Source organism: Dermacentor silvarum, chromosome 9 (genome assembly GCF_013339745.2).
Source record: "Dermacentor silvarum isolate Dsil-2018 chromosome 9, BIME_Dsil_1.4, whole genome shotgun sequence".
Classification (NCBI taxonomy): domain Eukaryota; kingdom Metazoa; phylum Arthropoda; class Arachnida; order Ixodida; family Ixodidae; genus Dermacentor; species Dermacentor silvarum.
This window is the reverse complement of record NC_051162.1, coordinates 76,033,965-76,047,238: the sequence shown is the minus strand read 5'-3', so window position 1 is coordinate 76,047,238 and position 13,274 is coordinate 76,033,965. Positions and strand designations below refer to the sequence as shown.

The 13,274-nt window shown below is 43.5% G+C and overlaps 1 protein-coding gene across 1 annotated transcript in view; it reads right to left on the bottom strand.

Moving 5' to 3' along the window:
• The window catches only part of LOC119463669 (uncharacterized), a 42,991-nt gene that overhangs the window by 16,106 nt on the left and 13,611 nt on the right, over window positions 1-13,274 (bottom strand). The window contains exons 4-8 of the mRNA XM_049655997.1: window positions 12,425-12,516; window positions 7,044-7,258; window positions 5,887-6,055; window positions 4,235-4,507; window positions 1,191-1,335 (exon numbers count right to left, since the gene is read on the bottom strand). Of these exons, the coding sequence (XP_049511954.1) occupies window positions 1,191-1,335; window positions 4,235-4,507; window positions 5,887-6,055; window positions 7,044-7,258; window positions 12,425-12,516 (894 nt within the window). The remainder of the gene's footprint in view (window positions 1-1,190; window positions 1,336-4,234; window positions 4,508-5,886; window positions 6,056-7,043; window positions 7,259-12,424; window positions 12,517-13,274) is intronic.

Sequence of the window (13,274 nt, the reverse complement as noted above, 5' to 3'; positions counted from 1 at the left end):
TGCATCAAAACAAAAGTGAAAATTTAGTGACTGATGCAAGCAGATTTTTAACTTAGACCGTAAATTTTGTATAAAAATAGGGGACAATTGATAAAGTGCAGAAAATACAACTGTCAAATTTACGACCTTGTCTCTCAGCAATAATAAATAGTACCGCAATTTTGGCAGTTGCACATAGTAGTAGTACAGTTGTAGTAGTAGTATATAGTAACGGGAAAAAATTACATCACTAGTATCTGAGTAAACCCTTCTAAACATTGTAACAAATTCACGTAAGGTACAGATAAGAACCTTTAAATTGTCCGGCATGATGTTCTAACGGATGCAGTAAACAGAACTGCAACATCTGTCCTTGGTGCAGATTCACGGATTTGTAAACATTGTGCTCCTATTTCATGTCAAACTTACCAATTTGCGAAAATTTTTGCAACATTATTCAGGCCCGAAATAAAAATACCGCTTGCAACAGTCACTAGAACATAAATGTCTCACTCAAATACATTAAACATAATAAAAGCGGCCCGAGGTTTAGCTCAAAAACGCATTCCTTTCTTACTCATTTAAATAGGTGGAATCAGAGTTGGGCCGTGGTAGAGCATCCTCTAAAATGGGACTTCCGCTAGCTACCTAGCTCATCATGGCAATTACGAAGCAACACTCCTACATGACGCGTTTTTCTTTTCTTTTTCCCGGAGATGTAGGGAGAATTTTACGGCTTATATATGGACGTGTACGTTCCGCCGGGAGAACTGGTGGGAGTTTGCGACAAGTCGCAAGAAATGGCAGGCATGCTATAGTAATCTTTCCATCAAGAGTCTCGTTATAAGAGCCTGTGTACCTAAAACTATTATAAAAAGCATTGATGTATTCACCGTCGTTGCCAGCTGAATGTGATGCTGTGCGCAAACATTTATTAAATAATGTAAGAGCATCGTCCATTGGGTCGTTCATATTAAGGCCGGAAGAACGATAAGAACAGGAATGAAAAAGAAGGCTCAGAGAAACGCATAAACGCAAATTTTTGTTATGCATGTGGCTTATATGGCCCTTTCTACAGTTGCTGGTACCATTGATATTCTGGAATGTTATCTGCCGCGGTACCAACCAATGTGCATAGGTTGAATTGTGAAGTTGCGTTTTGATTGTCGGACTCTTCCTAGCAATACACAATCTCAACAATATCCACTCACCGGTGTGTAGCCAGCCTTGCTGATCCACTACGCCTTCAAGCTGGCCGTCCTGGCTCAGGTAACCAGGTGTGGCACTGGGAGTTTTCACCCAAATCTCACCTCGTTCTCCCGGTCCCACTGCTACGTGTGTGCTAAGGTCAGCGACCTAGGTGTTAAAAGAGAGTAATTAGGCACAGTTCTCAGGTCATGTTGATCAAAAAGTACGACCGAAGGGAGAGGGTGGTAACCAAAGTGGGAAATATACCTTAATTGTAGTGAAAATAAAAAGACTGAGAATGCTTTTTATTTTCAAAAATAATTGTTTTTCGAAAACAACACCAACAACATATTTTTGTTTTTCGAAAACAAACACCTGAGAAGAGAAAAATATAAATAAACTTATTACGATTCTTTAAAATGTTTCACAATTTCTGTAGAAACAGTGTTATAAATCAAAGAAAATATTAAATAAAGTGTAATGAAGCAGAGGCCGCCCCTGTGTATGTGCCGACAGAAGAGGAAGACGAAGTACCTTGCCGTGATCGCGAGTGAGCCCCGTGCTACGAACAGCCCTTGCAGTGCCTACCTTTACGTAGCGTTCTTGCAACGTTATCGACGACAATAAACCTCGTCGCAAAAGTTATAAATATATAGGTATCGAGACTCATGTTCGGGCAGAACAACCCTGGAAAAGAACGTGGAGCCTCAAATCTTGCTCAGTTGGTTCCTTCACAGCAATCCACACGAAATGCCACTGATACAAGCAAGGTCATGACGGCGTTAAATTGAAGAAGAAATATATTATCTGACATAAAGCACCACAATTTTTAACGAAAAAAAAATGCCGGAAGATCCCACGCCCTGTGGGAGTCGATGTTATGCGAAGCAGTGCGCGGGGAGCCAATCAATTTAACAAATTGACCATGAGGGCAACAATACCTAGGCGGCTCTTTTATGACCTACATGACACGCACGTCATGACATACATGTCATCAGTCCCGAGGAGTCCCTTTAGCTACACCTAAGAGACCTCACGGCGAAAGCCTTAGTTATGTTCATGACTGTGACTTCGACCATCACCCTTTAGCCTTTTCCCTCATTTAGTGCCCACGTCCGAACCCATTCCAGTGCCTTTTTTCGCTGAGTCATTATCATTTTTGCGGAGTCCTGCTCATGACTATGACTTCGACCATCACCCTTTAGCCTTTTCCCTCATTTAGTGCCCACGTCCGAACCCATTCCAGTGGTTTTTGAGTGTTATTCTTTTTTGCTGAGTCAATGTCATTTTTGCTCAGTCATGATCATGACTATGACTTCTACCACCATCCTTTAGTGTTTCCTTAATTTAGTACCAACGTCAGAACCAATTTCAGTGTTTTTCGAATGTTATTCTTTTTTGCTGAGTCATTCTCATTTTTGCTGAGTGATGCTAGTGACCATGATTTCTACCATCACCATTTAGTGTTTCGCTTAGTGCCCACGTCCGAACCCATTCCAGTAGTTTTTGAATGGTAATCTTTTTTTCGCTGAGTCATTGTAATTTTTGCTCAGTCATGATCATGACTATAACTTCTACTATTATCCTTTAGCGTTTCCTTCACTTAGTGGCCGCGTCCGAACCAATTCCAGTGGTTTTTTAGTGTTTATCTTTTATCGGAGAGCCATTGTCATTTCTGCTGAGTCATGCTCACGACGTGACTTCTACCAGCATCCTTTAGTGTTTCCTTAGCTTAGTATCCACGTCCGAACCCATTTCAGTGGATTTTGAGTATTAATATTATTCACTGGGTTATTGTCATCGCCTACATCACACGCATGTCATGACACTTATGTCATGACCTCTCACTTATTTTCGTCGTACACTCCTGTGATACTATGATAATTTTAGTACCTACCAAGTGAACGAAACGACCGTGAGAGCACCAAGACGTAGGCGGCTCTTTCATGACCAACATCACACGCATTTCATGACAATCATGTCATGACATACCATTTATGTTCGTCATATGCTCTTGTCATAGTATACCAAATTTGGTACATACCGAGTTAATGAAACGACCATGAGAGCACAAAGACGTAGGCGGCTAGATAGATAGATAGATAGATAGATAGATAGATAGATAGATAGATAGATAGATAGATAGATAGATCGATACTGTCAAAGTAGCAAATGTTCGCCAAGAAATGCTTGGCATTTAAAAAAGTAATCGTGACTCTACGGTCTTTCAAAGAAAGGACGCTCATTACTTCCGTGTTTTCTCTCGGCAACAATTTGGATTTTTCTATATACTGTTAGCTTGCAATTGGTTTATATTATAGGTTACATTCAACACGGTGAGTTTATTTTTATCTCAGCGTGGATACTTACCGCCAAGATAGAACGTACAGTCACTCAAGGTGGCGTATTCAGTTGAGAAGCTGTAGCTCGTGCAGACGCCACCAACACATTGCAAATATAGCTTCGGTAGTCGTGATTTCGAAGGCTCAAAATCGCTGCTGCATTAATCCACCCTGTATTCATTCTGTTCCGTCACTTCTCTCAAGTTTCACTTCCGCGTCACTTCCCTCAAAAGCTGGTTCCCACTTCTTTGGTTGTCAAGGAAAGCTTGTGTCGGCGCAGTGTGGGGCCGTATGAACAAACTGTATAATTACATAATGTATGCAGCCTATGTATACAGCCTATGTATACAGCCTAAACACCTTCGCTGGTAATCAGTCCCCATGTAAATGTTGCAGCGCCACGAATTTTGAAGTCGAAGCTGCAGAAACGAGCGTACATAGTACTAATAAGTAGAGGGTGAACACAAATATCAGCCGTTGAACAAGAACGTACCAATTTAAGCATTACTACACCTACACAATGAATGAAAGCAGTTGATTACAATGTCTCTCTCAGCAAAAGAGCGGAAAACAAGTCGAAAGCAAATATATGTGTAGTGTACCGTGTCTTTCGCGCTTCTTGCGTCTGCGTCTTCTCTTTCACGTTGGTGTGGCCTGTTCTTGATGATGTGGAATAGCGTTTATCTCCTGTAAGAGCCTATGAAACTTTCACGGTGATTACGTACCATTATCTGGACGTTGGGTGTTGGAAATCCCACGCATTCGTAGTTCATTTCACCCGGAGGAGGCACGCAGTATGGTGCGAATCCCTCCGTACAACCGAGGAAGTTCTTGAACTCCGTGGGATGTAGCTGGCGGATAATCCGCTCGGCGACGATTCTAGGGATGGGCCCTCCCGTGCACAGCACCTTTCTTACAGACACCAGTTGACGCCCCGTGGCCTCCAGGTCTCGGGATATCCGTGATAGCAGCGTCGGGAAAAAGCAAATAACTTGAACCTGTAGGAAATGATTGAGATGCTGAAGTGCATTTCCTATTTTCTTTCTCTCTCTTCCAAAATCCTTCTCAATTGCTCATCTCCCTATTAAAAAACCTCAAGCGCCAAAAACACATTTGGTCCTATAAACCTGATGGTGCATACATGCCGGTGTCATGTTGTCAGTGGTCGCATTATACAAAAGAAACAAGCTTCTTCAGAATGTGAAATCGATGGTGTAAAAAGTGGCATTTGAATGAAACTGGCTGCGAAATGCACTCTTTCAAAACTGAAACGTTTGAAGTCTCATACGTACGTACGTACATTACGCAAAAACGCAATGTACGTTCAGTAATGTTCCCTTTGCAAGCTTAAGGTTAAACTGCATTTGCTCTGAATGATGGCTGGTCTATTGATTTGTCCGTCTCTTGACATCGTATCAACGCATGGCCAATACATGAGTCTTCTACAGTAATGTGCACTTTAGGATTCAGCACTTATTTTCGTTGAGTTTCTTCTGTGAATGAATGGAGTCTGGACGCTAGCACAACGGGCGATGCTCGAAATGAGAGTACGGCTTCCTAGCTCATTTGATTGCGTTTTAGTGATATTATGCGTACAACACACGCCTGTATTTTTCGAACGATTCCTTTTGCTCGGTTCTAATGTTTGTTGTATCATTCACCACTCTCGACCGGCCGATATTTACAATATAGGTATCGTAGGCCAAATACCGCTCGTACAACTCTCATACGAAGCTTGAGACTAAAACAGTCAGAATAAAATCATTACTTTGTGCCCAGCATAGACTGGCCGGCTGTTTTCGTTCAAAGAAACAGTCGTTGCAGTTGTGCGAAGGGATGTCAGCAAGAAACCCCAGCGAGCGCATTTACAGGTACAGAGCCAACAGTCATGAAGTAATCCAAGGAAAATGCATTACTACATTGCTACATGGGCAACCGTGGGCTATCTATAATTTTTCTGGTGACATATGATAATGAATTACTCTGAAGGGTGTCTTCTCTACCTGACGGGATACATTTCGAGGCAAGATTAAACCGTATCAACATGTGAAGAACCAAGCGTGTAACCAAAATTAGCACTGCTCAACGGACAAATGTGGCTTAGCACAATTACAGCAACTTCAGCATGGGCTGACGGATGACCTAGTGGTGTGCTCAAGATTATTTTGAGCGCACGGGTTTTTGTAACATGCACGGAATATATATATATATATATATATATATATATATATATATATATATATACACTATCGCGATTAAGTAATGTTTTGCAGAAAATCAGCACCATCGCGACAAGATTGCTTATTTCTGACATTACGCGTGCGGTATAGCAACAGCCAAACAACGCATGTCAAGATGGGAAACAGAAGAGTAATACCTTGTGTTTGTTTACAATGTCGATGAAATGTCCCGATTCTGGGGTGGTCGGTGTCACAACCATCGTCGCTCCAAGACAAGCACCGTACATGGCGAAGAAAAAACCGAATACATGTGCCATGGTATCTAAGTTGACGTAACGCTCTCCGGACTGTAGCAGTTGACATCCCCTGCAAAATTGTGACATCTATCGTTTGCGTTGCCATTATACCAGGTTATTCATCATTCGAAGATCAAGGCCTCTAGCGGCTGGCCGCAACTGCCCCTGAAGTCGGTCAGCAGTCGTTGTCCTATGGACTCAAAGTTCATGTTCCTGTGATACCACCTAAAATTCTGGCCATCGAGTCCGTTTCTCTTGCACTTGCACACATTTTTTCGTGTAGTGATGCACCCGTTATCTTCTATAAGGTTAGCGTGGCTTCGCAAGTGCTCCTCTTTTAATAAGTCTGAACTAGAATGTCAGGTACACGCGCTTGCTTCTAACTGACAAAGCTGTATTCCTTACTAATAACGTTGAGCCTACAGCTTTCCATTCCATTTACCTGACCAATTCATCTGAAAAGAAAGGAAGAAGCAACGTACGCCAGAACCTAGCAGCCTGTCCTAGTGGAAATACTAGAACAGCTCAACAAAGAGCCTTCTACTTAGCAACTACAGGCGATTTCTTAAAGTGGGCTAAGATATGTGCTTGCATAATGTAAAAAAAGGATGCTTATTTCGAAATACTAGGATATATAAAGCATGCACCATAAGTCAACGATGCCAACAGGCTGAGTTAACATCTCTTAATGTATGTTGAGGCAAACGCCACAAATAGCGTGGTGTCCCCAACGCTCAGAAGTTGCGCAAAAGGCGCTGGCAGCTACGCACTCCAAGCATCATGTGAGCAAACGACGCCCCCTTAGCACTTTCTGTCGCACTCGCCACTTATTGAGTACTCTTTAGTAGTGTGGATTGCTGGCCAGTTGGTCCATGAGAACAGTTTATAGGTTCCAGCAGGTACATGCAAAAGCACAAGAAAAAGAAGCGCATAGGAGAATGTTGGACTTCGCAATTGGCAGTAAACTTCAATTCTAAGTCCAGCGCTTCCCTGTGCAGTTTTTTCTTGTGCTCGCGTCTGTACCAGCTGGAACGCCCACGCTGGCATTGGGTACTCACCTGAAAGTGGTAATAGTAGAAACAAACATGTAGTGCGTAATGAGTATTTGCTTGGGTGTTCCTGTTGTGCCCGAAGAAAAACAAATGGCAGCAGGCCAAACTTCGGTTGTTCCCGTGTAGTGAACGTCTTGCAAGGTATTTTCTTTCGTAGCTTCAAACTCGGAGATTGACTGGAATCCGGGAACATCACCGCCCACGACAAAGCACATCTTGAGCTGCGGGAGTATTGTGAGATGACAAGAAAAGTGGTAATTTGGCATTCATTTTCACGTGCCGTCAAAATAGTTACGAGCCATAACTGGTGCTCGTGCAAATATGACCATGCAGAGTCTGGCAGTGCATTTCACAGCAGTAATAATTTTAATGAGCCATTAAAAAAATCTTGTATGAATGCTTCTCCAAACACAGGAATAAAGTACATTAACTTCCGCTTTATTAAGAAGAACAACTGAACCTACATAATCTCTTTTAATTTGGGCAATGAATATGTCTAATTACAAGTTGAAATGTCCCCAGCCTGCTTAAGAGCAAGACAACCACCAAGAACAATTATCTTTAATGTGAATGTTTACCTCTTTATTTATTTAGGCAGCTGAACCAAAATTTTTCACCATTCCAGCATACATTAAAATCCACAGAAAAATCGGTTAAAAGCGATTTATTTTTCTCATGCAGTTCTTGTTATAACTGCATGTAAAAAGACGAACTTGACAACTCGGGACATTGAACTCTTACTCACAACTCGTCACATCGCCGAAAATATAGAAAATTACATTTCAATCGCAAAAGATTTATTAGCAAACTATAGCGCTTCATCAACATTACTTTTTGTACATGCGTGACATTTCGTACATCTGTGTCTTCAAACCAGTATAGGAGACAACCTAAATTCACTTCGTAGTGAGTTATCGCCCACTGGGTTTATTACCAGCAAATAGAAATGATCGGCCTTTACGTTGTCATATATCTTGCCACGAGAACTTGACAACGTAAAACTGTAAGTACACCGACTTCTGTCAACTAAAGACAAACTGCAGTGTTTTACATAAGTTAGAAAAACACGCTCCCCGGCTGGCATGGCCTGCGGTAATGCTACGAAACGATAGCAATCGCAGTACAAAAATATTACCCCAAACTTGTTTTCCGTATCAACTGTGCTGCGAGAAGCAACAAGAGAAGCACTGCAAAAGGAAAATTGCAGTATGCACGCCGGGGAAAAAATGGCGCTGCGTTATGATAAGAAAAAGTTCGTCAAGTGAATCGCAAGTAGTATGGCACTCAAGGACAACCAAAAATTTTCACCATGGAACCGCTATCTCTAATCTCATCGCTGGTTGGCGTCGCTGATTCGTGTTCTCGACAGCTATATAGTATACAAGGCAACAGAATAAAAAAAATAACAGGTAGTAAGGTTGCAATAACCGCTCGAAAGTTACGTTATTGCATGAAAGAGGACAATGACTGAATGTCGTCTTGATGGCTTTCGATTGAGATGTCGTTGAAACGTAATAAATGTTGAACATACATATTTTTAAATATATGTGGTCACCCAGAAAGTAGTAATTAAGGAGGCATTTAGGTCAGCCAGAGACAGCAGGTGGATGTGGATTGAATCGCATGTTTGAGTGAGGCTTTCATACCATTGCCCGCATCCAACTAGAGAGGTGATATATCGCACATATAAGTATAGCTTCATGCGTAAATATATATACACATACACATGTACGAGTATATATATCTATATGTGTGTATGTGGGCGCGTGTGTGTCTGTGTGTTTTAAGGCAACCAGGCAATTTGCATGCATTAGGACAATGTGCGTGATTGCGGAGCAGTCTCTGAAACTGTCGAACGTCCTCCAAATTTCAAAGATATAGCCAAAAACATAAACTAGTTGAAGCTTATTTTTTAGAACCTATTCGCCCTAATGAAAGAAAAAAGAGACAAAAAGACAAACACAAAATGAATTGTTAGCGAGTAAATGTTGGGAGATACATTTCCTTGATTTTGAGATGTAGCAGGTTCACTATTAGAAGATTAAACAAATGTGAAAGTTATGTTTTTTTTTTGGTTCACAGGAAAACTTCAGAGTTTTTATGTCAGTGTGACAACACGAATTCAATCGTACTTTTCACATATGACTCAATTCTCGAGGCCTTAGTAACTGTTCTTGAAATTTGCTATTTATTCAGCATTTGGCCCTCTAGATGTGTAGTGCATCTTTACGATAATACATGAACTAATTCTGAGCATACGTCATCAAAGTCAAATATGTAATGGTGGGCTGCTGCGGGAAGATCACGGCGACTTCACCACTCAACTTTTGTTTCTACTTTCATTCTCCTTACCGAGCCGCATTCTCACTCCTAAAGTGGCTTCTTTGGTGCCGTAGTAGCGTAATTATTGTATACGTCGGAACCTACATCATTTACTTGAGAGTCACTTTAAATAGCAACAATCTAACAGAACTTCATGAAAAATTCATAAATTCAGAAAGAAAAGCTTTTTCAAGCGGAACGTAATTTACAAACTCACAATAAAAAACCCAGTCTGAACAAGCATTATGTCTATATGCCTATAAAATTCGTTGGCAAAACGCACAATGCGAACCAAAGCAACTAGCCCGGATTTTAACCTTTCTGCGCAACTGTCTTGTTTTGTGAGCCCTAAGCTTTCTTTCAGTGTTAGTTCTTCTTCGGTGCTTTCTGTATACGCCTGTGAGATTATTATTTACGTTCAAAAGCTTATTCCGATCCGAGCAACTTTCCCAGCACGTTATCGTCACTGCGAATTCAAGAAGCGGTGTTTTCGTCCGAGGAGATTACCACTGCCAGCCCTACGTGGAGCATTCAACATAGAAAAGGCCTACAGCGTGATGGACTTATGCCCGTCGTTAAAAGTAAATTTCTGATGGAGGCGTCGAATTACTGAATTGCTATCGGCACTCGTCATCCAACTTTGCGATCGGCAGTTATCATGCTCCATTCGGATGAGAGTAACAGAGATTGTTTCCAGGAAATTCACCTAGGCGCGAAATGCCTGGCCATAAATATCAAGGCGATTCAATCTCTCGTCTGAAGAAATTGCCAACTTCTCAATATGTTATGCCAGCGCGAAGGTTACCGTGCCTCCTGACATTCTTCTTGATATTATGAATTCTTACGGGCTTCCAAGATGGCTTAGTGTGTGCTTGAATTGACTGACTGAATAAATAAACTTTATTAATGCCAGCAAGAGGTGGTGGATGGGCCTAGGCCTCCCACGTGGGGACGTTCGAGGTGTGGCCTTTTCGCTGCCTCGGAAAAAAAAAAAATTGCAGAAAAAACAAGAAAACGTAACGGAGGTGATCGCGGTACGGGTCATCTAACGCCTTTGTCATACGCGTTTCACTTAGAGGGTGTACTTCAGTCAATGTTAGGCGCAGGTTCGCGTATATATATATATATATATATACGCGTCTCATAGCATTCTTGTTTTTTTGCTGAACGTACACATTATAAACACTACACAAGGCTTTCCTATCAACGAAGGTAAGCTTTCGAAGGAGCATTTAGACAAGGAGCTCTGATACAGGGAATTCTGAGACCATGATATGCGAACATAATAGGAAGTACCGGATCTAAACAGACAAATATAATGTGTTGAATGCTAAATAAGGATACCCGAAAACGCTTTCGCGCAGTGACAGTTATTAGTGCGAAATCATTATACGTTCCATGACGCAGAAATGCCGATGTTGTTCGCAGCGAGTGGTAGCAAAGTGGCTGATGGAGCAAAGAGTAAAAACACGTAAAAATGCTCGGATTGCCGTCACGTTTCTCCGGGAAATTACTGTAAACAAAATAAATGAAAGGTTTTGCAAAGAAAGTTTCGTAAATTTCGGTCGGGGTAGGAAACGAACCCGGCCTTCTAGGTGCGAGACGACCACGCTTCGCCTCGCCACGGCGGCTAGGCTCTAGCCCGCTAGGCTCTAGGCTCACGGTTCTAGTTGACTAGCGGTGTGCCGAGTGCGTGCGTCGCTGCACACGTCACGTCGCAGCCACTGGCTCAAGGTGTGGCCTAGTACGGGCGTCATTGGGCGCGGGATGGCGCTGCGAATGGGAAGGAGGTGGCACCACGTCATGAGTGTGTAAAAGGAGTGTCTAAAATAATGTCCGACGATTACCACATTCCCTAACGCAAAATTTGAGAGCAGCAGTAGACGTGTTTACATTTAGCGATATATTGAGCCAAACGATTTTGAGACCGGGATCACCGTACCGACTGGCAGTGGCCCAATGCAATCCGCGCCTTGGCATAGGGAGGGGCAGTATGTGAATGCTGGCATGATGAGCGGCATCGTAGCCAGCTGTGTAAGAAGACGACGACGAACGCGTGAGCAGTGGCTCGAGCGCGTTCGCGTATTGATGCCGACGGAAGGTGACGCGCAACCCAGGAACGAGCGCCTAAGAGCTGCGTTCTAATACTGCGTTCTTGTATTCTCGTACGGTACTCTGCTTTCCTACTCAACAATTTACCACACTCTCATTCTCTGCTTTCCGCCTCATGCTTTCACTGTGGCCTCATCCTGCGCTTTGTTCCACGCGCTCTCTTCGCTGTCGCCGTCTTTCAACTCCCGCTGCGCTTCGCATCCGCTATTTCATCCTGCGCTATGCTCGTTCGTTCGGTTAAGAGCGACGCCGAGGCGCCACGACGCTCAACGCAGCAACAGGCGCCGAAGAGCTGCACTATAAAAGCAATCATGTCCAATGGAAAGCCGCTGAGTGGTCCTTCAAGTTATGAACTCCTCGCGGGCAAGTGAGTGCGCTGAGATGCTTGGGGCGTTTTGATTTGCCCTTACCGAGAGGCAGCTAAAATGCAGGCGAGAGCTTGCACGGCCAAGGTACGCGCGGAAACATTTCACCAAAAGGACTGTAATGCGTTCGCATTCCCACACGTATGCAGTCTTAATTGTCGCTTTACTTTTACGTGAGAGTGAAGCGCAATAGTCGGATCTCAAGGCTGATGGTGATAGTTCGGGATGGTTCTTCTTCTTTCTGGGGTTTTACGTGCCAAAGCCAGTTCTGATTATGAGGCACGCCGTAGTGGAGGGCCCCGGAATATTTTCGACCACCTGGGGTTCTTTAACGTGCACTACAACGCAAGCACACGGGCGTTTTTGCATTTCGCCTCCATCGAAATGCGGCCGCCGGGGCCGGGATTCGATCCCGCGACCTCGGGCTCAGCAGCGCAACGCCTTAGCTGACTGAGCCACCCCGGCGGGTAGTTCGGAATGGTAATGCGGACTGAAGTTTTTTTTTTTTTTCAGGGAAGCGCGTGATTTCCAGGTTATGGATTCTTGTAAATGTTTTAGACATACCGGAACCTTATTTTAGGAACTTACAGTTTGCCTGATTTCCTCGAACTTCTCAGCTTTTGCTTTGTCAGTGAGCACATATTCGGCTTTGGCCTCCTTTGCGCAAAAGAGCACTTCATCTGAAATATGAAATTGTGCAAAGTAAAGGGTACGCATGATTTCTTTCACCAAACTTGTAACCAATCCTGCTTTTTATTGACAAATATCTATAATCAAAATCAATTAAAAATAAATTTGAATGATTTAATAAAGGCTGTCTTTTTACCGTGGATTGTGAACAACTTCTTGGCCTCATATTGGTGCCCGTAGCGAGCAGTACACTTAATATCTCATAACTCTACAGCAGTTTCAACTTCTAGAACATTTAAAGTTATATATTATTCTATGTGCGCGCAGCAGTACCACGCCGATCAGTGATAAACTCACACCAAACGCCCGTTCCTGTACGTATGTTTTCATGTCGGATCTTACAGTGCCGTTTTACTGCACGAACGCAGGAGACGCGAAACCGTATATGTGCTATAGCGCACACAAAGCTATTGGCCCTCGACGCGCACTGACGGTCCGCATCGCTATCGTGTGGCAGTAGCCGCCGGATTAGAATCCACCTGCCCCCGCCCGCCCTGTGGGAAGACGGCGCGCTTCCACCCCGCTTTCCGCCCTCGCGCGCGCGAGATGGAGCTGCCATCTTCGGCTCATTTTTGCACGTTTTCACTCGCTCATGCAGCATACGTCGCGTGGGGACGATGTTGTCACGAGACGAACCCGGTGCGCCCATTCCGCAGACAGCAACCGTAGCAAATGCCAGACGAGGGCAATACAGTGCGCATGAGCCCACCCTTCCCCTCCGCGACGCTTCCTCCTTCCCGGTTTCGCT